Genomic DNA, 26,586 nt, shown 5'->3' on the forward strand with positions numbered 1-26,586 from the left:
ATCAGAGCAGCTTCATTCTGACCAATCAGAACAGTGCCTTTTGGACCAATCAAACTTGGGAGACTTGGAGTCCTCGCCCCTGGGGGACCAAGGGAGGCACTTACGTCTGTAAGCCAGCGTCCCCCTGGCCCCGGCTCACGGCCGGTTCCGGAGGCTCGGTTCGGTCTCTGGAGCGGAACCAGGACTGACTGCGGCAGCCGCGGGCCTGGCAGCGGTGCGGCGGCCACAGTTGAGCAGTTTCCGCCCAATGACGTGTCCTTCTCCACGGTGCCCTGCCTTGGGCTCCTGTTGCCTCTCAATGGAAAAAATACTCTTCCACTGCCCTTTCTTTTTAATACTATACCTAATTCTGGTACTTTGTGAGTCATTCTTTTCGTAAAATCATTTATGAAGGAGCTAATAAAATCCTCATGTGTTTGATTTTGGTTAAGTGTCAAGATGTTCTTGTGTAAATAAAAATCTCATTTTTGTCATTTCTGAAGTTCTTTTATGTTTTTCCTTTTTCATTCTCAGCTTTTCTTTAAATACCAAAAGTGCATGTTTGTGACACAGTTTTGAAGGGAAGGTTTACAGGACATCAGATAGTCACAGGAGACTAATCCGATCTTTCAAAGGCCTGGCATACCAAACCTACTTTTCCGTCCGCGGTGGGCATTTTCTCTCACTGTCTACAATGTAATTTTACATGGCTGCCTATTACCATGGGGTTGCTATGGGGTCGCTGCACCCCAGCTTGACTAGCCATCTAGAATGAACTCTTCCTAATTGTTAACTATTGACGCGCGGTGAGGCACCTATGACCGTGCCTCCTGTAGAAGCCCTTGGGTGAGGGTAAAAGGCCAAAAAACCCAAAAGGGCGGCGGCGGCGGCGTCCTCCGCATTTGCATCCCTCAGCATTTGCTCGGGGTAACGTTGGGTTCACGGGTGTAGTCTGAACTCTCTGTTCGAGTCCCGCTTCCCACCGGAGCCTCGGCGCCGCCGCCCCGTCTCCCCTTCACCAGCCACCGGCCCGCGCGCCCCGCCCCCGCGCGAGCTCGGCTCCCGCGCCCGAAGCCGCTGCCCCGGCGCGGCGGGGCGTTTCCGCGGACGCCGCTCGGCCGCCGCGGCCGGAAGCGCGCCCCGCGCCCGCGCAGTCCGCCGGCCTCGCAGGCCGCGCGCGGACTACGCTTCCCGACAGGCAGCGGGATACGCACCGCGGCGGCCGCGGAAAACGGCCGCGGAGGGCTCTTCGCGACGCGCCGCGCGACGCCGCCGGAGGCCGGCCGAGGGCGGGCCGCGCGGGCGGCTCCGGGCGCGAGGCATGAGCGGCGCCCTCCCCCGGCCCGCTCGCGTCCTGCCGCCTCCCCGAGCCAGGGCGGCGCGGCGCGGGGCCTAGCGGCGGGCAGCGCGAGCCCTCGGCGGGGGCAGCGGCCGCCATGGAGGTGAGCGGGCCGGAAGACGACCCTTTCCTGTCGCAGCTGCACCAGGTGCAGTGCCCCGTGTGCCAGCAGAGGATGCCCGCGGCGCACATCAACTCGCACCTGGACCGCTGCCTGCTGCTCAACCCCGCGGGGTCCGCGGAGCCCGCGGCCGGGCCGCACGCAGCCGGGGAGCGGCCCAAGGGGCTCTCGCCGCCCCTGGCCAAGAGGCGGCGGCCGTCGGAGAGCTCGGCGCTGAAGCAGCCGGCCACGCCGACGGCCGAGAGCAGCGAGGGCGAGGGCGAGGAGGGCGACGACGGCGGCGAGACCGAGAGCCGGGAGAGCTACGACGCGCCGCCCACGCCCAGCGGCGCCCGCCTCATCCCCGACTTCCCGGTGGCCCGCTCCAGCAGCCCGGGCCGCAAGGGCGCGGGCAAGAGGCCGGCCGCGGCCGCCGCCGCGGGGAGCGCGTCTCCGCGGAGCTGGGACGAGGCGGAGGCGCCGGAGGAGGAGGAGGCGGTGGGCGAGGGCGACGCGGACGCCGACGGCGAGGACGACCCGGGCGCCTGGGAGGCCGCCGCCGCCGCCTTCGGGGCCAGCGGCGGGGGCCGCGCGCACCCCAGGGCGCTGGCGGCGGAGGAGATCCGGCAGATGCTGGAGGGCAAGCCGCTGGCCGACAAGATGCGCCCCGACTCGCTGCAGGACTACGTCGGGCAGAGCAGGGCCGTGGGGCAGGAGACGCTGCTCCGGTCCCTCCTGGAGACGAACGAAATCCCCTCGCTCATCCTGTGGGGGCCGCCGGGCTGCGGCAAGGTGAGTGCCCCACCCGCAGCCCCGCGCCTGGCTCCGCGGCCCGCGCCGACCTGAGGCCGAGAGCCGCCCCCGGACCTGAGGCCCGAGCGCGGGGCCTCGGGGAGCGCGGAGCGGGCGCCGCCGGCCCTGGGTGGAGCTGCGCCGTGAGAAAGGCGCACCCACCCGATTCACGAGGCGCGCAGCCTAAGCGGAGGGTCAGGGGTCAGAGGTCGACGGGAACGTGGACTGTTAGACTTGCTCTTGTGTTCCAACGCCCCATTAGTGACCAGATTCTTAAGGAAACAGCAGGCTACAAATCGCAGAGGACCATTTGTGCTTTACATTTGTGGAGGTTATACGGATTCGGTTTTGGGAAAAAAAAAACTTTAAAAAAATCTAACTTCCCTTGTGCTTCGTTCCCCTCCGTTTAGCTGTTAACTTATTTCAACACTGATTTGTATTTATTTTTGAAACTCTGCGTAGCAAGCCTAGTAAGAACGCCGCCCTGAGCAGTCGGTCTCGCGCGCCGTTTCCGTAGCCGACCCTGCGCCCGGGAGGCAGCCGCGCTGTGTCGAGTCCAGCGCCGCGGCCTCGCCAGGAAGTACCCGAGTGCAGAGGCGGGCAGTTAGGATGTTGGGCTCTGGAACACATGTCATTGGAAAAGCACTTGGAAAACAGTGGAGTGTTAAGACTGAAAAAAAAAGTAGGCTGAGGTGTTTGAATAGAGGATTTTTTTTTTATATCCACAGGAAGAGGGAGAAAGAGTGAGCACCAGTGAATGAAAGGCAACATTTAGGATCCGAGTAAAGGGGCTCGGAGCGCTCATGTTCCAACTTTTAAAAGTCGAGGACTTTCCAGTTTGATCTCCCACAACTCAGTCACGCCTCCCTTTACCCAGTTCCTGGAACGCATGTTGTTTTGTGCCTCCTCGTTTGCATTCTTACTTTCCCTTTGGCCAGGTATTGATCACATCTGACCCAAATAGCATTTTACCATGGTGGTGGATTGAGCTGTTACCCCATTTAGAGGATTGAGCAGTAGCATTTTTAGTGATTGTCCGTGAAGTCTTTACATTAGATCATGACAGCTGCATTGATTAGCATTGATGGTGCCATATGGCAAGAAAAAAGTCCCCAGGGAGATGAGTAGGGTGAACTCAGAAGATGCTGGAGCAAAGATTTAGTAGGCTGTACTCCTCGGGTAGTGGTTGGTGATTAGTCACAAGCCTATACATACGTGGTCTGGGAGCCAGTAGGCCAGAATTTGCTAAAGCAGCAGCCACAGTATCTAATGGTGCTACACACCTTTTAGAAATGAAAGTGCCACCTTTCCATTCATTCAGAGACAAATCTGATTCTCTGGTTAAACAATCTTTCCTTTTTCTTTACTCCCATTCATATTACTGTATTGCTAACAATAGTGTTAACAAGAGCACATGCAATTTGTGGAGCACCATTAAGTGCTAGGCACTGAGCAGTGTTTCCCTTGGATCTCCATTGTTTTCTGGTAAGTACTAACATGATCCAAGTGCTGTTGTGTCACCTTCTTCCCAAGCAGAGTTTCAGAGGTGACATGCAGTCATCTTAAATGCTAGCTATATGTCATTGGTCTCTCCTGTACTAAGCTGCAGTGATAAGCTCCCAGTTGTGGAATTGATGGAGTCTGTGGTCCTGCAATTCAGGTGCACACCTAGTCCTCCAACAGTAATGCTTTCTTGGCTGGAAGAGATCACAGCTGTCACCCAGGCTCTGCTAAATCAAAACAGCTGTTCTGGGATTCCAAAGATCTTAGAGTCCCCTCCTCCTCCCCAAAAGAAATCAAATGGGGTTAGGTACAAAAAGAAAAAAGTCAGGATTACCCTAAGGTTTAGCTACTTTCCTGTGTGTTTTTTTTCATAACTTTTTTTTTCTCATTTCTGCTGATGTGCTGGAGTATTTCAGATTGTATCTGCTGCTAAGTATTTTTCAGAGGTCAGGTTGCTTGGTAAATCAAGCTTATGCTGCTTATGGGTGCTTTATTCTCTGTGTCTGGTCAGCTTTTCAAACTCTGTGTGTCATCTTTTTCTAGACCACCCTGGCTCACATCATAGCCAACAACAGCAAGAAACATAGCATAAGATTTGTGACGTTGTCTGCAACAAATGCCAAGACAAATGATGTACGCGATGTCATAAAACAAGCCCAGAATGAAAAGAGCTTTTTCAAAAGGAAAACCATACTTTTTATTGATGAGATTCATCGGTTCAATAAATCTCAGCAGGTATATTAACTTCTCTACCTTTCAGTCATTGTGAACGTTAATTAAGTAGAATATAAAGTATGTGAGGTCACTTTGGAAAGCATTAAGCACTATACACGAGCTAGGGACTGTTGTTATTAACTCTTTCTACAAAGAAGCATAGGCTGCCAACCCATCACTTTTGAGCCTTTTCTCCACTTTGTCTAAGTGTTTTTCATGACAAGATAATGCTTTGTCTAGCTGATAATTCAAATTATTAGTATATTCCTGAGCTATACATGCCAAAAAAGCTGCTTTGGATGAAAGTTTCAAATTTTTAGGAATTTTTAATGTAAATATTAACAGTTATAGTGAATAGTTACCTTAATTTTAAATTTCTCCCCTTGTAAGGTGTTTTTTCTTTAAGTGTTACTTTTTATTTTCAAGATTAAAGAGTCTATTTGCTATAACTTCAGGTTCTCAAGGTAAAAGTTACAAGATCTAATTATTACTACTTATTTAAATGGCTTTCTAAAGGAAAGCTAAAAGGATTTCTTGTAAACAAAGCCACATTTGGTATTCTTCCTAAATAAACATAAACCTTTTTTTCATATACACTTTTTTTAATACATATTTATTGCAGCTTTTTAGTAAGAGATGGAAATATTTTACAAAACCCTACTAAGCTTTTTTACCTGATTTGAATCTCTGACTAAATAGACCTTTAGAGTTATGATGGGATATTAGCACTCTAGGTCTCATATTGGACCATCGAGTCACCTTAGCATCTCTTTCCCACTACCAGCATCTGGTGGTTCCATAGTCACTGATGTATATACATATGTAATATGTACATGTACGTATACACACACATCTACATAGGTATATTTACCCAGTTTGTTAGGAAGAACAATATGACTGAATGCTCGCAGTGGAAGAAGATTTTGGAAATATTAATGTTTTTGTGTTTTCTTGGACTTCTGTAATTAAATAGCTGCTATATTTGAACTATGCCCATTTAGCCTTGGGATAGATGATACTTTTCTAAGTAAAGAAATCATTTATGTAGAAACTAGAGTAGACTTCTACTTTGAGCTGATAGTGTACCAGCAAGAGAGAGGCTTAGACATTGACATTCAAGAAGATGTGTGTTAGGCTTAAAAAGCACTGGTTGTGTTCTCCTGCTGTTGCATCTACTGTTGTGTTCAGTGACTATAAAGCTGCTATTCCTGGAATCAAACTTAGGAAAAGGAAGGAATGGATGGTCAACTTACGTAGCACTCTGCAGGTTGTCGTTGACTGGAATCAATGTCTTCTGCTTTCCTCCCATGATTAGGACACGTTCCTTCCTCACGTGGAATGTGGGACAATCACTCTGATTGGGGCAACCACGGAAAACCCTTCTTTCCAAGTCAACGCTGCTCTTCTGAGCCGATGTAGGGTTATTGTTCTCGAGAAGCTTCCGGTAGAGGCAATGGTGACTATTTTAATGCGAGCAATCAACTCACTGGGCATCCACGTCCTAGATTCCAGCCGTCCCACGGACCCTCTGAGCCACAGCAGCAACAGCAGTTCTGAGTAAGTTGACTGTGCAGTGTCCTGGGGTCACACATCTCCCAGAATCCCCTGGCTGGGGTCCAGAAAGGGCTGGGCAGCAGTAGGGAGAGGGTAGATACGGGAGAAATGTAGTGAAGACGAGAGTAGGGAAGTGCTGAGATACACCAGCAAGTATCTCTACAGATAGTTTCTTTTAAGATGTGTTTTGTAGTTTATAATGGCTGTATCTATAACTCTTCAAGCTTTATCATTGCTTTGCCCATTATTTTAGTTTTTGGGTGTTTGCTCTTGTGCTTTAGGGATGTGGGCCTTTACCTGGTACACTTTTTTAAAAGTCTTGGAAAACTATGGGAAGCCTTATTATTTTCTTTTATGTAACAGACTTAATTTATAACTCTTTTGAGGTTTATACTCAGATTCTAATTTCTTTTCTTCCCCGCAGTTTACTTCTTTTAAAAATATTAAGTAGAAATTAATGTAAATGGTACCATAAAATCTCTTAAATCATTTAAGAATGACTTGCATACTCCAAAAGTCAAACTCAGTTCCATGGAAGTAAAGTAATTTTAACTGAAAGACACATTAGAGGCTGTCCCTTTCCTCCAGGTAGCCTACCTCTCTGCACATGAGTGCTACATGAGGTCCTTCATTCACAGGGTATGTATCATGAATGATCAGTTAGATTACTTGATTTAGAGGTTTTCACTTCTTTACATTAGACTCTATTCTTCAGATGCCACTGATTCATGTGTCAGCTGAAATAATGCAGTGGAACTTAATCTGATGTGATGGGAGGCACATGCCTGCTCTTCATGCTGGGACCCCGCAGCTGCTGTGCCTGCCCTGAGGCCAGGGTCTGGAGCAACTCTTCTGAGAGGATTAAGTACGAGGCCTAGGCTCAGGGTTTAGGTTTCAGCAGTCCCTCCCTGTGCACCTGGCCTCTCCCATTTGCTCGTGTCTCAGATATAGGAGGAATTATGCTCTGCCTCATGAAGGACCTGAGACCCAAGGACCCCAGGTGGAACAGAGTCACATTATTTTAGAGTAGAGTTGCAATGGGATAGCCATCAGAATTGTGGCTGAGAGGATGTACAGAACTGCTGGTATCAGTCCGTTGTACTCACAATTAGGATCCCTTTGTGTGCCGGACCCTTGTTCCCTCTTCCAATCACTGCTGTGCCGTGATTTAAGTGAAATGAGAAGGACATTACAACCTTGGAGCTTATCTTAAAAAGGATTCCTGCGTTTTAACAGGATTCCCACTTCATGTGCATGCACACAAATCTGAGAGAAGCAAGTGAAAGAATTAAGTGTTTGTATTGCTGAAACTGAGAGCCTGATGCAAAAGTGAGCCAGTGATTCTTAATCTGCCAAAATTGCCTTCCAGTCAGATAACACCTCCTCTGTCCAACGGATCATTTACTTTTCCATTACACTCGTTTAGAAGTGACCGTAGCTATGACTTCCTTTCATTCTCCAGTTTGCTTGCTTGTATCCTTTCCCTTCTTGTTCATATCCCCAGCACCCAGCACAGTGCCCAGCATATATGTTTAGTAAATGGTTTGTGAGTGAATGAATAAATCCTAGCTTTCAGTATGAGAGAAGTAGTTTAATATTTTGTGTAGCCTGACAAGGGATGATTGCCCACTGCCCAGGTACCAAGAACTTCTTTCTTTAGGGTGACTGCCAAGCAGCTAGCAGCAGGCAGAGCAAAATGAAAGATTATTAAGCTTAATTAGTTGGTCTGCTTGTTGGAAATTCTAACGGGTTGGGAGATGTCATAAGCCATAGAAAGAATTCTTACATTATGAGTGATTTCCTAGTAGAAGTACTTGGCCACCTCAGCTGCCATGGATCACTAATAGTGGATTGTGCTCTTTCAGTTTTAGGTAAAATCTTACTTTCAAATTCCTATTGATTGGCATTAACTACATACACATTCTTGTGGACACAAATTAGATTTAGTTACGATAATCTAGTGGGAAGGCTCTCAGGAGCCAGCCTGAAAGACGAACAAACCTGAGTTCGAGCAGTGGGAATTAAAGAGACAAAGTTATGGGATCAGGAGGGCTGCCCTCCAATGAGGTGCGGCACCAAATGGCTTCAAAGACTTTATTATATAGTAAGTAACAAACAATTAGTAATGAGATGAGGGTGATACAAAGCAGTTCCTTCAAGGCTGCATGCATGCTCTTTCAGAGTAAACGCCCTGCCTCCTGCATGAGCTCAGACCTTGGTAATTATTCTTATCTTGGCTTCTAATGGGAACTTGTGGGGAGAGTTGAGTCCTTGGCTCCAGGTCCTCAGGCTACGTGGACCATGTCCAGACATGTAGCGGGCTCTCAACATCAAGGGTAATTGTGGGAAGGGTCGAGTCCCTGACTCCAGACCCTCAGGTGGTGTGGACCATGTCCAGACACGTCACCAGCTCCCAACAGAAGGCAAGACTTTTGACCCCAAATAATTACTCTTTCTCTGGAAAGCTATAAGTGTTCATTTGTATTCTTATGTTTTCGTGCCCTAGATAGCAACTAGAACTTTTTCAGAGAATTCCCAGGCTGTTTAAGGCTGTGCATGAGAGGAGCTGAGCAGGTACTGAATCTGGAAACTAATCAAGCCAATGCTTAACACAATTCTTGATTCTACTTGAGGAATTGTGAATTCTTATACAGTATGTACTTGTATGTCATAAATTCTCATTAGCACCCTGGCCAGTTTGGCTCAGTGGTTACAGCGTCGGCGCTCAGACTGAAGGGTTGGGTTTGATTCTGGCCAAGGGCACGTACCTCAGTGGCAGACTCAACCCCCAGCCCTGGTGGGGGCACGTATGGGAGGCAGCCAATCAATGTGTCTCTTTCACATCGATGTTTCTCTCTCTCTCTCCCCCTTCCACTTTCTCTGAAAAAAAGCAATGGAAAAAATATCCTCAGGTGAGGATTAAAAATAATAAATAAATAAATAAATAAATAAATACACATATACATACATAAAATTCTCAGCATGAGATGAAAGTGTTCTGTTTTTTATTTCCCTCATATATTTAGCCTGAAGGTCAGTGGGCATAAGAAATGCAGCTCCTAGCCAGCCAGCTTCACAGTATTGTCACGGACATGGGCTTTACCATTTCTGCTCTACCATTTTCAGAATAGGGCTTCTACCTCGCGCCCCAGGGTAACCTGTTACTGGAAGACCAGCCATTACATTTGCATTCCAGGCAACAGGAAAGTAGGGCCAAAAGCTAGCCTATCACATCCCTCATCCTCCAGTTTCAGTGTGACATCTGCAAAATTGTGCTCTACGTATGCTCAGGTGTAGGTAAAATGGAGATAAACTGGTAATTTATGTTGGATTATCTCTGCCATAGTTCTTTGGTTTGTATATGTCATCAACAGTTTTCATGTATTTTGCTCTCTAAGCATTTGTGTCACATGGTACAGTAAAGCATGCTATCTGTGCATTGGGTTAATTTTGGAGACCAGAAAAAATATCCTTGGTCTATCGTCTGCTGAGCTTGTGCCGCTGAAAATGAGAAAGTAAATTAGTGTTTAATCACCCTGCAGTGCTTCCTACTTTGAAGGATTGTACATTCCAGATCATAGGACACATGCGTATTCAAAAACACCCCTAAAGAATCAGTTGTTTGTAGGCCAGATACTAGCGCATAAGTTTGTGGACCTGAAGAGGGTGAAATGGGATTCTGTAACTGCCCTGTTACTGTAATAGGCAGAGTCCAGGAGCTGGTTGAACGTTGAAGTGGCTTCTGTACTGAAGTGAAGATGCTGTGACTCGACTCTGAGACTAGGCTCTTCTCTGGTCCTCCTGAGAGGAGAGCCCAGACAGGTGGCCCAAAACGAGGCTGTAGGTTTATTTCTTGGTTGTTTTGGGGGTTTTTTTGTTTTGTTTTTTTAATTTATCTTTATTGTTGAAAATGTTACAGATGTCCCCTTTTTTTCCTTCCGTTGGATTTTTGTTTTTAATAACAGTTTGCACTATTCTGCCTACCCTTTAAAAATCCTCATTTTTAACTTTGAATAGAAAGAACGGAGGTGGAACACCAATATAGGAGGTATGTCAGGAGATGTGGATTTTAATCGTTTTTCTTAAAAATGTTTTGATATAAAGAAAAATGTTACATTAACATACATTATTAAGTGGTGACATAAAAACACTGGCAACTATGAAGAAATCTCAGGGTCCTTGTATTCTCCCCGTGGCTGCTGTGACAAATTACCACAAACTGTGGCTTCAAAGAACACAAACTTATCCTCTCACAGTTACGGAGGCTTGAAGTCTGAAATCAAGCTGTTGGCAGCGTCACATTCCCTCCAAAGACTAGGAGAGAGCCCTTCCTTTCAGGTTCTTTTGGCTCCTGGCATTCCTTGGCTTATGGCAGGATCACTCCAATCTCTGCCCCCATCTTCACATGGTCATCTCCTTGTGTCTTCTTTTCTGCTGTCTTTTATAAAGACATTTGTCATTGGATTTAGGACCCACTCTAAATCTAGAATGATCTCATCTTGAGATCTTATGGTAGTTACATTCACAGATTCAGGGATTAGGATTTAGACACATCTTTTGAGACTGTTATTCATCACCAAGTGTGTTATATATAGTGTAATTAGGACAGTAGTGTGCCTCCCTGGGATTAAACAGAGGGGCATCATCTGTGAAGTTTATATTCTCTCTTTTGGATAAAGTTTTATTTTATTTTCACTCTGGTTACCATGGAAGCAGCTGAGCTTAGGGCTCTGCCTTGAAGATTTGTAGTTCTAGAGAGTGTACTACCGACCAGTCTAAAATGATTCTCATTACTAATAATAAAATGGAGTGCCCAGGATGTCCAGGCACTGCTCTAAGCCTTTTACATGTCTTATTTAATCCTCTGCAAAGTAGATATTATTATCTCCTTTTTAGTAGGTGAGGAAACTGATGCCCGAAAAGGTTTGGTAATGTGCCGAGAACACCCATCTTGAGGATGGAACCAGTTTCGAAGCCATGTCCCTAATTGCTAAGTTACCTCAGTTAGAAGTGGTCTAGGCATGAAGGTAAAAGGGTTACTTCCTTATACTTAGTATCAAATTAAAACTGCTACTGGTGAGTATTAATATTCTAACCTTTTTCTCTTTCTTTGTGTACGTGCAACACTATTAATTAGGGACACAGGATTTGTGGCTATGATTTAGCAGTAGTGCCTTTTAACGAGATCTGCATCTCACAGTTACCAGGGATGCATCTTGACAAAACATGTGCTCAGGATCTATCCCTGGAGATTTCAGAATCTGTACATCTGTGGTAAGACACAGGTGGTTCTCAGGAAAGTTCTCTGTAATCTGATGCACATTCCTGGTCCAGGACCACTGCATAGCAGTTGTTACCCTAACCATGGAGTGTTTGTTTGCTTCAGTGAAAGAGATTCACAGAGTATCATTTTATGATTTAGGGAGAGTTTAACTGAACCATGTATAGTCTTTTGTTCTGCCGTGAAATAACAGGTACATTTTCAGTACATCACTCCTTCAACTTAAATACCCAGCCATCTCAATAGAATCCTCCAGATCCCACGATCATTTAGCAGAAAAACAACGAACAGAAAGATAAAATCCACACCCTTGGAAGAAAAAGGAAAGGAAGGAGCTGTCTTCACAGTGTGTGCGGCATGCTTCCCATACTCCTACTGAGTCTGAAGCATTTCACTGCAGTTGGAGAAACTAGGCTATGTCTTTATTTCTAGGTCTTATTAACTAGGAATCTGATCTTTTCCAAAGCATTTTTTTAACCCTATTTTTTCTCATTATGGAACAGTTGAGGGTTTTGTGTTGAGGTTCACTTGTGTGTGTGTTTTTAATCATTCTAACAATATAGTTTACTATCTCTTGCTTCTTTCTCTCTATAATGCTATGAGATTTCAGGCACTCCATCCCCAAAGGAAATTGTTCCTTATTTAACCCTATGCTAACTTTGGAAAGTTACTTCCAAATGGAAAACATTTTATATGTTTATGCCTAAATTTAAAAATCATGTTAAACTCTGGAATAGGAGCACTCTTTCAAGATACTTTGTATAGTAGTTACTGATTGCTGAGAAATTTTGCAAGTGTAAATACAAATATCCCCTATTTCATCATTCTTGGCCTACGTACTCTCACCTGCTCCCTCTCCTAAGATCTCAAGGGTATTTTCACATGTTTTGTTACTCCTCAGAAGCTAGGTAGAGTAAACTAGGGTTCAGGAAATGCTGGATGGTAGGTAGAACCCTTTGAACATCCTGTACAGTGTTCTCAGTATTACATTTTCACTTGGGGATTTGTGTGTGACCATCGTGAGTGCCTTCAGCAGTCGCCTTTATTACTTGTCCAGAATTGCTGGAAGATTCATTTGTGTTTAGAGATACTCGTTTAGAATGTGGGTGAAATTTGAGGTGTGGATTCTATTGGAGGGGAAGAGGAGGGGAGTGGGAGCTTAGGTGCAGGCACCCAGCTCTCGCTTCATTGTGGCAGCACTTGTGTTCTCCGGTTTCAGACCCATTCAAAGGGGTAACGAGAGTACAACTGGGACTTTGGTTGAGTTTAAAAATCAAAGGAAGGGTCCTATTTTCCAACCATGTACAATACATGCCTCTCTTCAGAGGCTTTTTCACAGTGTGCTGTCTACAGATCTGTGAAACAGTCTGCAAGTTGTCTCCTCTCCCAAGTGAAAGGGCCACGCACTGCTCTCTGGGCCGTGGAGACAGGGCAGGGCGGTGAGCACTAGAGGGGTAAAGGCCACACGTTTCCTCTGTCCCTTGAGCAGTCTCAGTAGAGCTTACCCGTGTTAGCCACGTAAGGTAAGAGTAGGAAGCAGGAATCTTGAACACGGGGTAGCTTTTACTGATTTTGCTAAGGCATAGGAGTCCGCTAAGAAGTGCTGCCACAGGAGGCTGTGTGATGTGGTGACAGTAACTGACCCACTGCGTTGCAGACCCTCTGTCTTCATAGAGGATAAAGCCGTGGACACTCTGGCTTATCTCAGCGATGGGGACGCCCGGACGGGGCTGAACGGGCTGCAGCTGGCTGTGCTGGCCAGGCTGAGCTCCAGGAAGATGTTTTGTAAGAAAAGCGGGCAAGCCTATCCTCCCAGCAGAGCTCTGATCACTGAGAAGGACGTGAAGGAAGGCCTCCAGAAGTCACACATTTTATATGACCGAGCGGGTAAGTGGCTCTGAGGTGTGGAAAGAGTGAAGCTTTAATGAAGTTGTGTGTGCACACTTCCAAGCCTCTGACTTTTGTTGGGGTCCAGAGCATGAGCATGTTTCTCAGTGGGATCTCCAGGTTGTCACAGAATTGAGCCTTACACTCAGACCTGATTTCAAAGACCCAGCTCAGCATTCTTGAGAGGTGCAGAGCAGAAGCTGTCCTGTTGGGAACTGAGAGGGCTTTCTGGGGGTGAAACCACAGGCTTCACGCTTTAAGACCCATACATTCGGTTGACAGTAATTCTTGTGATTATAACAGTAGTGAATAACAGTGGGGCTCTTGAAATTAGGGATTTATTTTATTTAATGAGAATTAAAATTCTTAATTTTTAGAGTCTGAACTAAACATTAAGTTCATTTGGATCTTGATGCTTTTATTTCATAGTAGCTTTTTAAAAATTTTTCATTTGTGCAATTGTCTATTTTTGTAGAACCACATTTACAGATACCAGTTTTGATAGCAGCTCTTATTAAATCTGTGAGCTGGCAATATTAAATATCACTAGTGCAGCACGTTGGTGTCTTTTTATAGAAGATGTGGGTGAGGAAGACAGCGCACTGTAGATTAGACTGGGTGTCTTGGGCTTGAGTATTTGTGTGGTTGTGGACACTGCAGTAACAGGAACAGAAAGGGAGCTGATGACTGAACATCCCAGACCTGGAGGCTACACCATGTCTCTAACAGGATTTCCAAATGCCTTTTGATTTTGGAGAGCTCGTCTTTCTTGTTAGAGAAGGGGCGGGGAATCTAAGAAGGACTGGTTCCAGGCACCGTCTCCCAATGAGGGAGCAAACAGCAGATGTGCGCGACGTGGGGAAGTGCCCAGAGCTCCTGGGCATAGGCACCTCAGCTGATGGAGACGGTGGCTGAGAGGCACGAAGGACACATCAGAGGCCTTTCAACAGTTCTCTTTACTCTCTGATGTGAGTGTGCCTCTCAGCAGGGACTTCTCATCCCCAAGGACCTCAGATGGCCAGCTCTCAGTGCCCTTGAATGTCGTGAATGCTTGGAAAATCTGAAAAGCAAAACATTCTGGATGTAGAGTTTTGCTTTATTTTTGGCCAAATACAAGCATTAGAGATACGGACAAAATTAAAAATTTTAAGAGGTAGAAATAGTCCGATGTGCTGGACTCACCATTGTTTCTGGGGCCCCGTCAGCAGAGGGCTTTTTCCCCTCATAGGAAGTGCCTTAAAAGAGGCTTCATTTTGATTCAACCAACTAGAACTGTGCTTCCATGTTCTATCAGACTGTCCTTTAAAAAATAGAAAGCTACCACTTAACTAACATAACATTAACATTAAATCTCAGTATTTTATATACATTGTTTTTTAATTCTCAAAATAACCTTAGGAGGTAACTGTTAATGTCTGCATTTTACAGATCACAAAACTTGCCTAAATTCATAAAGCAAGTGGTTAAATTCATCCTCAACTCCAGGTCTGACTGGTCACGAGGACTGTGTCCTTCCCCACTGTGGTGCCACCACCACGCCAGCCCCACCCATGGTCCCCAGGCTCACGGTGGGAGCAGGTCACTCCCTCAAGCTGCTCACACTTGTGCACATTCACACCTACCTGCCCACAGACACGCACACACAGGGTGACAGACGTGTCCAGTCCTCAGGCTCCTCTTTCTTGGGGCGTGCATTCCATCCAGGGGAGCCATCACCGTGGGGATCACCTTTCTGTAGGTCTCTGTGCCCAGGAAGAACTGGGCCGTGGAAGTGCCTGGAGCCTGGTCTCGAGAACCCAGACAGCCCACAAGTCTACCAGTCCGCCCTGCCCCACGCTGACATCACGGTGTGTGATGTGTCCACTCCACAGTAGACCCAGAGGCACTCGGACAAGGCTCAGACCCTGGAGAGCTGGGCTGTCCCATCGACTGGGTGACAGCAGCATTACCCAGAACCTGCTGGCTTATACTTCAGGCTTGTGATAACTCTGGTGCAACAAAGACCCTACCCCCAGGATTCTAAGTATTTCTTTCAGTGTCATCTAGTATATAGTTGACCCAGTGACTACCTCAGATAAGTCTCCATCAGAATGAAGAAATTTCCAAGTGAGAACACATTCTCTGCTATGCATTAAGGTCAGAGTTCTGCATAAATAATGTGAAATATTAAGTTATAAAGTGGTATATAATAAAAGCAAAACTAGAAGCTAGCATAGAATAATGACCTAGCACAAGTTTCTATAGTGCTTACTCCATACCAGGCATACATTATTTAATACAACCATATGAGCTACTGGTCTTATAATACCCATTTTACAGATGAGAAACCTAGGAGGCATAGGGGTCAGGAACTTGCCTAGAGTTACATGGCTAATCCGTTTGGCATTCATACCTAGGCTGCGCGGCTCCAGAGCCCAGGTCTTAACCACATTGCTTTTTAGTGTTGACCCTCAGAAAGTCAGTAACCTCTGTGGCTGGGGAGTCCTTGCCATCATCTTGTTACCATTGACAGGAAGCAAAGAGGAGGTGGCTGCTTCCATCCCCTCCATGTCTGTGAGTCGACCACACCTGCACTGCCCAGCCCCTCCCTGTGTCCCTGGATGGGGACAGCACAGGGTCAGTGTCTAGGCCTGTGAAGGGGGTGGGCAGAGCCATGTGGATTTCATGCAAGACACTCTTCCAGCCAGTCTGCCTGCCACTGGGACCTAGCTGAGGAAGCCCTGGAACAGGTGACAACTCGGTTTGTCCACAGAAGTCAAGCAACTCTGCTGAAATGTTGATCTGCCCTGGTGCTCCCCAGGTCCCCAGTCACCTCCCAGGTCCTCCTTCAGTGGCAGGCCAGCTTCAGCCGTGCTCCCATCTGAAGGCTGTCACTTTCCGGCAGGATTGAGTGGCCAGGGCTTATCCCTGCGCCCATGTGCTGTGTGGAGCAGGTCATAGTCTTGTTGGCTGAGGCTTGAGGTGTGCAGACCAAGGGCTTCTCTGAAGGACTGATGCAAATAAGGAGCAGGGTGCCCTTGCCTCAAAATGAGGAGGTCAGGAAAGAGTGAGATGTGCAAATGCAGATGTGTGGCCAGGATTTCCTCTCCTTACGCATGTTCTTCTAAAGCACATTTCACTGACTTGTTGTCATGGGTAAAAGTGGTGAGGGAGAAGGGCTGCAGTGCTCTTGAGGGTGAGCGCTTGGTCGCTGTGTCAGTCCTGGGATCCTGCCCCACATGTGTCCTCACACCGGGTTCAGATGACCATGGGCTTCAGATTCCAGAAAGGCAACTGGAAAGACTGAGGAACAAATGGCCCGCAGCAGCTGTTCTTGCCACTCAACTCTTTCTACTGGCCCAGGGCCAGTTTTCCTCAAGTTGGCAGTGGCACAAGGTGGAACTGGAACGTTGAATCCCTCTCTCCACTCTTAGCTTTGGCACTTCAACGAGGTCGGCGAGGACCACCCTTCACAGTGAAGGTCCCTCCCTTCGCCTGGTCTATGCTCACAGTCAGTGTGGACAACCATGAGTGTCCAGCAGCCTCCTTCTCTGAGTGGGGCTGGGTTCCCACAGGATCCCACACAGGCATGCCCAGCTCCCACAGGGGTGCCCTGTGCCCTCAAACGGAGCAGCTCAAAGGTAGCCATCAGGCTCCCTGCTCCTCAGCTTCTCCAGGCTGCATGGTTTAGGCTTCCCCAAGTCAGCAGGCAAGAGCAACACAGGGCTTGGTGGGCCCTCCTAGCGCCGTGGAACCCCTCTTCCTGCAGTCACTGAGCACATGCTTTCTGTGGTGTCCAGGAGAGGAGCACTACAACTGCATCTCCGCTCTCCACAAGTCCATGCGGGGCTCGGACCCCAGCGCCTCCCTCTACTGGCTGGCACGCATGCTTGAAGGAGGTGAGGACCCGCTGTATGTGGCCAGGAGGCTGGTGAGGTTCGCCAGTGAGGACATAGGTGAGTGTGAAGTGTGATGGGAGGGCCCAGACTTGGTGGCCTGGAGGGCTGGGGGAGGGGATGCTGCTGTTTGGCCTAAGTGGGACAGGGAGGATTAGAGTGAAGCATTAGCTCAGCATGTTCCTGGGGTGCGAGCTTTCAAGTGTCTGTTCCTAAGTCACCATTTGTGTCCTCTTTGGCGGCGATTTTCCTAACATGAGTGTCGAAATAGAAGAAATATTTTAAATTTGCTTTCCAGTCAGGTGTTCAGGTTTTTATTGGATGGCTTCTGAGAGGGAAGTGAAGATTGTGGACACTGTTTAAAGGAAAAAATGAGAAAAACTTTTCTGTGGTGTTTGTATCCATCCTGGGACTGTCTTCATGGTCTCCACCTGTATATTTACTGTACACATAGTCTCTTTTTTTTTTTTTTTGACACCACACAGTAACCATTCAGTAAATATGTCCTGAATACGCTAATGAGGTCAGAGAAAAGTCCGTCCATTCTGCTAAGTGGGATTTTTTTGGTCAACAGTCTGTGGGCAGTGATGGTCTCAGCTCCCGGCAGCACGTAGACAGGTCGGGGCTGGAGTGCACTGTGACCTATACCCCCCCTTCTCTCTGCAGGTGGGGGTGGGGGTGCACTGTGACCTATACCCCCCCTTCTCTCTGCAGGTGGGGGTGCACTATGACTTATACCCCCCTTTCTCTCTGCGGGTAGGGGTGCACTATGACTTATACCCCCATTTTTCTCTGCATGTGGGGGTGCACTGTGACTTACACCTCTCTCTCCCTGTGCAGGTGGGGGCGGGGGTACACTATGACTTATATGCCCCTTTTTCTCTGCAGGTGGGGGTGCACTGTGACTTATACCTCCCTCTCTCTCTGCAGGTGGGGATGCACTGTGACTTACACCTCTCTCTCCCTGTGCAGTTGGGGGTGGGGGTGCATTGTGGTTTACACCTCCCTCTCTCTCTGCAGGTGGGGGCGGGGGTGCACTGTGACTTATACCCCCCTTTCTCTCTGCAGGTGGGGCTGGAGTGCACTATGACTTATATGCCCCTTTTTCTCTGCAGGTGGGGGTGCACTGTGACTTATACCTCCCTCTCTCTCTACAGGTGGGGGTGCACTGTGACTTACACCTCTCTCTCCCTGTGCAGGTGGGGGCGGGGGTGCATTGTGGTTTACACCTCCCTCTCTCTGTGCAGGAGGGGGCGGGGTGCACTGTGACTTACACCTCTCCCTCTCTGTGCAGGTCTGGCAGACCCATCCGCATTAACACAAGCCGTGGCTGCCTACCAGGGCTGTCATTTCATCGGCATGCCTGAGTGTGAGGTATGTGGTCAGCTCAGCCATCAGCAAGTCAACTCCTTTCTCTGTGCTCTGTCCCCTGTGGGTTTGTATATATGTTCTGCTCCACTGTTAGGTAATGTGTGGGCCTACCAAAGAAGTTGCTGGGCTTTTTAACTCTATTTTATAAGCTTAGACGAGGGGGGGGGGGGGACCTTGAGTATCAAGATCAAGTTTTCAGACTATTTCCAGGAGTCTGGGGTTCAGAGGAAGTGCTGGGGGCTTCCTGGGGCAGGTTTGTAGCTGAACAGGAAGTCTGTGCAAGTTCACCCACAAACAGCAGCAAGCTCTTCAGTTTGAAAAAAGAAAACCAGGGATCTGGCTCAGCCTCTCCTTGTGTAGGAACTTCTTTCTGTCGTAGGTGGTTGTCCAGACTAGAGGCAGAAAGGGGGGTAAAAGCGTGGCAGGAATCTTTTCAGAATTACTAGAGACATCCGTAGAGCATTATGCAAAACATAAACCTGGCTCCTTCCTAACAGAATGTCTTCTTTCACCTAGGTGCTTCTGGCCCAGTGTGTAGTCTATTTTGCCAGAGCCCCAAAGTCTATTGAGGTGTACAGCGCCTACAACAACGCCAAAGCCTGCGTGCGCAGCCACCAGGGCCCTCTGCCCCCCGTCCCGCTGCACCTGAGGAACGCGCCCACCCGGCTCATGAAGGACCTGGGCTATGGCAAGGGCTACAAGTACAACCCCCTGTACAGTGAGCCCGTGGACCAGGAGTACCTGCCCGAAGAGCTGAGAGGAGTGGATTTCTTCAAGCAGCGGCGGTGCTGACTCTTAGGCGAGACAGCAGAAGGATGTTCCTTTCTTTCTTTCTTTCTTTCTTTTTATTTTTAGCAAGAATGGCCAGAAAGAGAGTCAGTGGATTGTGAAGTTGGTTGCCTGTTAGAAGTTAAAACAGACCAACCTCTTGTGCCAGAAATGTGAGGGTTTCTTAGGTGGGGGCACAGCCACTTAAACTGTGTAAGGGTGAATTGTGTTCATTCACACTCTGCAGTGGTTATGCTGATGGAAGCATCTGGCAGCTTTGTGCAATGAATTAATGTTATAAGGAATTATCTATTTTCGCATAGTATTTAAGTCATAATGTCATTTCAGAATTCAGTTCTGTAGGATTTTTTTTTCTTTAAAAAATGTATATTCTGGGTAGTTTTAATTGGTAAAAAAAAAATGTAATTGTGGTTTAATACTGCATAGTGTTTGGGGTATTTTTTTTATATGCAAAGGTCTTATGAGCCAATAAAACTATTTCAAAGTACTCTTCAGATCCCTCCTGTTTTCCCCACCTAGGGTCCAGAGTCTGTCACCATCACACTGAGGGTGGGAAGGTAAATACCATAAAAAAAGTTATCATACTTGAAGTTGGAAAGCTTAGTATTTTTTTGAAAATTAATTTTAATTTCTTAAGGAATGCATGTAATTCTAGATGGCTTATAGAAATGCCCAGTGGTCTGTCCATTTCTCCCTACTTCTTCCAGTTGCTTCTTGCAGCAGCTCTGTGTTTCTAAGTGATACAGGAATTTCACTTTTGTGTTTCCTAAAGTTAAATGTCACACATGCACATACACGCAGAGAGAGAACTTAGTTTTCTTTGTATCTACTGCTCATTCTTTTCAAACTCCTTAATGGCTATTTTGCACACATTTCCACAGTAATCCATGGCTTCTGACTCCTGCCCTGGTGTGCCCCCTCCTGGGCACTGCCACTCTGGAGTCTGCATAGCCATCGTCCTGGGACTTCCTCCGCCTCTCTCCTGAGAGAAGTCCTGCCCAAGTGGCAGGACAGTGCGATGGCACTCACTCCCCAGGAGCCTCCCTCCGCCTGGACTGGCCGTGCGTTAGTGTCCACTTGTCCCTTTGCTGTCACCCTGCAGATTTCCTTTTTTGACTCATACCTGCATCACATCCAATTGCAGGGTCCTGTGCTTTCCTCTCTGCTTTGCTGGGGCACATTCTTCAGTAGCTTTAAGGCATAGGAGGCAAAATATTTTTAGACGAGTGTCAAAATCTTGAGACTCATCTGATAATTCAGGAATAAATTCTGGGTCGGAAATTGTCAGTTGTCTGCCTCTTCCCCACGTTGCCGTCAAGAAGTTTGATGACGTTCTGATTTGTGACCCTGCAAGCTTATAGACTCTTTCTGTTCATCATATCAGAAAGTTTAATTTTACTGGTCATTTGGTGGAAACTCATGGCTTTCAGTTCTGGGACAGTTTCTTTTCATTCAGTAAATATTAAGTGTCTCCCTCATGCTGATCACTCCTGTTAGGAATGCATCAGTGAGCAAGAGAGAAATCCTGTGCCCGTGAGGCAGTATAAAAAATAACATTTTAGCCCGGCCAGGAGTGGCTCAGCGGTTTAGCGTTGACCTAGGATCCAGGCGATTGGGGTTCGATTCCTGGTCAGGGCACATGCCCAGGGTGCAGGCTCGATCAATGACTCTCATCATTGATGTTTCTCTCTCTCTCTCTCCCTCTCCTTTCCTCTCTCTGAAAATCAATAAAGATATTTTTTTTAAAAAAATAACATTTTAATGTATCAGTTAAGAAGTGCTAAGGAGAAAAGAATCAGGATGGGGAGAGGAAGGGTTGGGAGGTGTGGTTGCAGCTGTAGAGTAGCCTGGATTTAGTTAGAGGAGCCTAGGTAGGAAGAATGAGAGGACATGAGTGAGCCATTCAGGTATCTAGAAGGTCATTTCAGGGGGAGGGAGCAGCTAGTACAAAGGCCCTGGGAGGAAAGTGCCTGGCAGATTGTCCAGTAAGGAGGCCACTTATGGGAGTGGGGGGGAAGAACTGGGGGGGCAGTGGGAGTGGAGGTCAGGAGATGCCGGAAATTCAGATTACATGGAACCATTTTGTTCATGGGAAAATCTTTGGCTTTTACTCATGGTTTCTAGCAAAAGGGTGTCACGATGGGACTTATGTTTTATAAGGGTCACCATTGCTGCCGTGTTGGGACAAGATGGCAGGGCGGGCAGAGGGGGGAGACAGGAAATGAGAATTTGCTGTATTCCGGGAGAGCTGATGGTGAGTGGGGTCGTGGTCAGTGTGGTTGGATTGTGAATATGCTCGAAGGGAGAGCCAGTGACACTTGTTGACAGGCTGAATGTCGTGCACGTATGTGAAAGAGGAGTTGGTGGCGGCTGCCATTTACTGAGAATGTAACAAGGAGCAATTGGGTCTAGCACTTGGCACGGACAAATCTGAATAACCCAGGAAGCAGAGCACCTCTGTTTACATTTTCAGGATAAGAACAGGCGTCAGAAGGGTTTGGCCCTGGCTCAGGAAGAACCAGCCGGTGGGCGAGCACAGGCCCTCCCACAGGAGCCCGGGAACCCAGCCCCTCTGTAACTCACGGTGGGGGCTGGCCTCCCTCGGGCTGCTCTTTGTGTAGATTTCTTTGGTCCTTGTTTCCCATCCTTTTGCCTTTTTGTTCCACTTTCTGGGAGATTTCCTTAACTTTGTTTCATGCCTTAAATTTGCCATCATTGTGTGTTAAATTTCCAACAGCTCACTTTTCTCTTGTTTCTTTTGTTTGGGTTTGGTGTGTGTGTGTGTGTTGTAGCAGCCTGTGTTTATTTACTTATTTTATGACTGCTTATCTCCCTGAGAGACTGAGACCAAAAGAAAACCTGAGCAAAAGCAGAGGCCAGCCGTATTCCTAAGTGTGACTTATTATGAACATGATTTATTATAAACATTTAATTTGTTTCCTTATTCCCATGATGCTCAGCATTTAGAACGTGGTCAGTTCATATTTGTGGAGTGACCAGAGTGAATGAGTAAACGTGCACTAGGATGTTCACGTAGGTGTCTTAAAATCGGTGTGTCCTTGCCGCTCCCGTCCACCGGGAGGCAGGCTTCCCCCGCGACAGGACAGGCCACTGTTCAGGCCTCACGGAGCCTCCACCCAGAGCGGAGGGCGCACAGCCAAGATTTTCAGTATCTGTGATTAACCTCGTAGACTACTGAGCCGTTTTTAAGAAGTATATTTATTGGATGACAAAAGTAAAAAGAGGTGTGGGAGGGGATGCAAAAAAAAAATCAGCTTCAATATTTTTTCTGTGGTAACCTCTGACCATTTTTGTGTATGTCCTTTGGGTACTTTTCTAATGAGGCTCGGGAAGTTGAAAGCATGCATTATCTGTCACAGCTGGCTTTTTCTCACGTCACCACCTGATTTTTTACATCCTGAAATTTGTCTCTTAGTGTGTGACTTAGCCGCTGGGGGGAGGGGGGCTGGGGGGCTCAGGTTCTGTGCACCACCCACCAGCTTTCCTGCCCACACTGGCTGTGGCAGGTGGACGCCTCAGCCGAATTAGTAACCGTTAGAGAAACAGGGAAGACATTCTACAGGCTTCAGCCCACTTCCTCTCCTCCCCTTCCGCCCCTGGGCTGGCCGGCCCTCACCTCTGGGCTGGACACCTGTCCGATCATATGCCAGCAGCCCCTCCTCCCCCTGCTCAAACTCCTGACGTGGAGTTTTACACTCTACTCTCAGTGTGAGAACAGAAGTCCGAAATTTAGTCCCGAGACCTGCGATCTGGCCCCGGCCACCTCTCCAGCATCATTTACACCACTCTCCTGCCCTCCCGGCCTTCAGCCCTGCACCTCCCCCCACTTCCACTCTCACTGTTTCTTTCAGCTGTTCTGCCAACTATGCACAATGAAGGACCTGGGCGCAGGGATCTGCTTGGGTTCAAGTCCTACCTGTGCCATTTCTCCACTATGTGGCCTTGACTGTTTTCATCTTTTTCCCCCTCCCCACATCTGAAAAATGGGAGTCAAAATGTTGCCTGACCCATGGGGACCACCTGGTTTGAACTATGTAACCACTGAGAACCATGTCTGGCACCTGGGAAGTTCCTGCGGAGCTAGTTGTGACCGTTCCTCATTCTGATCTCCGCTCAAACACCCCTTTCTAAGGGAAGCCCCTGGCCCCCAGGACAAGTCAGGCTCCCACCCAGCCGAGCACCCAGCCCAGCATATGCTCCCACCACCCATGAGCTTCTGCCCTGAGCTCTGTGGGCACATGGGCCTCCCCCGGGCCGCAGGTCACCAGCCGGATAGCGCTCTGTCCTGTGCGCTGTGCAGTGCACGAAGGCATGACCCCTCACTGCCTTCCCTGGGGGCTAGCCTGGGGACAGTGCGGGACACACCTTCCAGGGACACGTGATGCTTAACTCCGGCTGGCACCAGTCATTCAGACGTGTGTGCTGCTTCTGTGTCAGCAAAGAACAGTTTGTTCTCAGTTTCCGAAATGACCAGCGTGAGAGTACTGTCGTCACGTCTGTTTCAGGTACAGAAGAGGACTTGGGGACTACGAGTGCTTCAGTGACTTCCCAGGGTCACCGAGGAGGCTTGGAACCCATGAGGTCGGCCTGCTCACCACCTTGCCGGGGTCTCATTAAAACCCCAGAGTTTCCAGTCCGTCTGCGATGAAGCCTCAGGGCTGTTGCTGGTCCCTGCAGACCCACTCGCAGAGCCGCTGCTGCCCTGTGCTCCCGCCAGCAACACCGGAGAGGGCCTCAGAGGCGCCCCGGCTCTCCTCAGAGCCGGGGAAAGCGGCAAGGCGTGTCCCCCGCGCTGGCTGCCCCCTCTCTCCCGCCTTATCATCCCGCATCAAATAGCCGCCGCAGGTTCCCCCGCCTGGCGCTGGTTCCTCACCACACTCGGGACTGACACGCGGTGGGGAGCGGGGTGCTGGGGGTGCTAGCCAGGCACGCCCGGGCGTCTTTCTTATTCTCACAAAGGCACTGGGGCTGGCTGCGCCCGAGGAAAGAGAGAGATTGCTGAGTAAGACCACCTCTGTGCTTCGTGCCTATTTTGATGAACTTCCAGCTTCCACTGAAAACACCCCTTGAGACACACAGCTCCTTATGAGGAATGAAATGTGCAAGCTTCACGTTGCAGCCTGCGGATCTCGCCCTCCCAGGCCACTTCCCGGCACAGGGAGTGCAGACAAGGTGCTTGAGCCCAGAGCCCGCAGAGCCCGCAGAGCCCGCAGAGCCCGCAGAGCCCGCAGAGCCCGCAGAGCCCTCAGAGCCAGCTCGCACGGCCCTGAGCCTCGGAAGCTGAGTCACAGGTGCACAGGGGAAGGTTGCTCCGGAGGGTGGGCCCTGGTGAAAGCCGCTCAGCAGCCGCGTCCCTGTGGCCTCTGCTCGGCGCCTGCCTCTGCTGTCTCCACTGTGCAGGGAGGTGATGTAACTGGCCGCTCAACGGTTGCATGCAACCACCCAACTCTTCTAAGTATCTGAGTTGGAATCCCACATTTCTACTTTAAAATCCTGCTCCAAGATCTGTCAACAATGTGAAGTCTTCACTTAACCACCCATGGGAGGAAAGAGCTCCTTCCTCTGCTCACATCACACCCGGCTCTAACGTGGCCCAGGTTCTCTTTGGATCTTCCCTGGACCATAAACCTCCTGAGGGCAACCTCATAATGCCTGGCTCCTGGAGGTTCCAGCCACAGTGGTTGGGTTGACTTTACTTGCTGGAGAAGATGGTGACATTGAGGAGTAGCCGTCTCCCCATCTCAGCTGGTGCATGTCTGACCTTCCCTGGTCCAGGGCAAAGCATCAGTCGCATCCTAACACCACTTCCCAGCCTGGCCAGCTGTGCTCCTGTGGAGTGAATGGAGTGGCTGTGTTCTGTAGCCCTGATATGGATATTCTACTTCTGCACTAAATGGGATCCATGCCTGTTTTACAATCTTTTTTTTTTTTATTTTAATAAATCTTTATTGATTTCAGAGAGAGGAAAGAAGAGGGAGAGAGAGAGATAGAAACATCAATGATGAGAGAGTCTTTGATTGAGCCCACAACCCAGGCATGTGCCCTGACCGGGAATCAAACCCGATCACCTGGATCCTAGGTCGACGCTCAACCACTGAGCCACGCCCGGCTGGGCATACAATCTTTATTTAAGCAATAACCTGGGTGCACAGTCAGTGTTTCATTGCCTTTCCAAGATGCTGTAATGAACTACAATAAAATGTACGTGATGTACCTGCTTAATTCTGGGCTCGGTCACAGATATTAACCAGCCCCTGAGCCTCAGTCTCCTTATCTCTAGAAAGAGGCTTGGTTACAATAATCTCTAAGGGCCCATGCAGTTTGAAGATACCTGGTTATTACTCATATCATAAAACCCCTTCAAGGAAACTCCCCATTTTGCGGGTGAGTCACTCACGAGCATTCTTCGAGGTTGGAAAAACTACACTTTGAGACAAAGCCATTGCTCACTCCCCTGGCAAGTCACTTACCTTGTTCAGACCTCAGTCACTTCTGCTTTAAAGGGAGGCCAACAGTGGCTGCCAGCCCCATTTTTACACTGGACATTTCTTAGAAAATCAAGTAAGATAACACAGGGTAAATACTTTATCAGCCATCCAGTGCTATCCAAAACTAAGGGACTATCACTTTTTTGGCCATTTATATATGAAAGTGTTAAGAAATATTAGCAATTTTAGAAAAACGAATGGTACGGAGGTCAGATTTTTCATTAGTTTGCTCGATGGTCACAGAGGAATGGAAGGCACTCTGGTGGGAAATGGATCAGTCTCCCTCCACCCTCTCCCCCCATCATCTTTCCCCAGCTGTCTTAGCTGCTTCCTCCAGGAGGGAGAACAGCCCGGGGCAGCCGGGGCTAAAAGCAGCTCTGCTCTTGGTTCTCGTTTGCCTTCCGCGCTGCAGCCGGATCTCCCACAGCCTGTCTGCCTCCCTCCAGCTCCCCACTCCCAGAATAGGAAACGGGATGGTGCTGAAATCATGAAGTCATACAAGGTCCAAGGATATAACCCCTCGGTCCAGTTCTCTTTCTGAATTTTTTCGGTCCCGTGAATGTCACAGTGACACAAAGGGCAAAACTGGGAAGAGACTAGAGGTGTTACAACCTCCAGGCTTAGGAAATCTTTGCAAACATTTTCCCAAGTCATGTTGTAACCGTGAAAACCTTCATTTCTTTAATGTGGTTTCCTTTCTTTAATGTGAACTTTGCTCCCTTCTTTCCTCTTGATTCAAACTGGCCTCGTCCAGCCTGACAGCACCGTGACTCACTTGCCTTCCTCCTCCCGGCTCGTCCACTCCCTTCCTTGGTCACCAAGCCCGGAGGCCAGCAGATTCTGGTCAGCATCACACCCTCTTGGCAGAGCCTCAGGTCTGTTACCACAGAAAC

General features: G+C 48.4%; 1 protein-coding gene across 1 annotated transcript; it reads left to right on the forward strand.

Annotated features, from left to right (window-relative positions):
- The first annotated feature begins 1,250 nt into the window (after positions 1-1,250).
- On the forward strand, positions 1,251-20,853 carry WRNIP1 (WRN helicase interacting protein 1). The gene is made up of 7 exons (XM_081146068.1): positions 1,251-2,210; positions 4,257-4,448; positions 5,743-5,984; positions 12,920-13,149; positions 16,929-17,084; positions 18,319-18,398; positions 18,912-20,853. Exons 1-7 carry the CDS (start codon positions 1,416-1,418, stop codon positions 19,185-19,187), a joined length of 1,971 nt encoding a protein of 656 aa, XP_081002194.1. The 5' UTR covers positions 1,251-1,415; the 3' UTR covers positions 19,188-20,853.
- Positions 20,854-26,586: the final 5,733 nt, after the last annotated feature.

This window comes from Miniopterus schreibersii (genome assembly GCF_964146895.1).
Source record: "Miniopterus schreibersii genome assembly, chromosome: 8".
Lineage (NCBI taxonomy): Eukaryota > Metazoa > Chordata > Mammalia > Chiroptera > Miniopteridae > Miniopterus > Miniopterus schreibersii.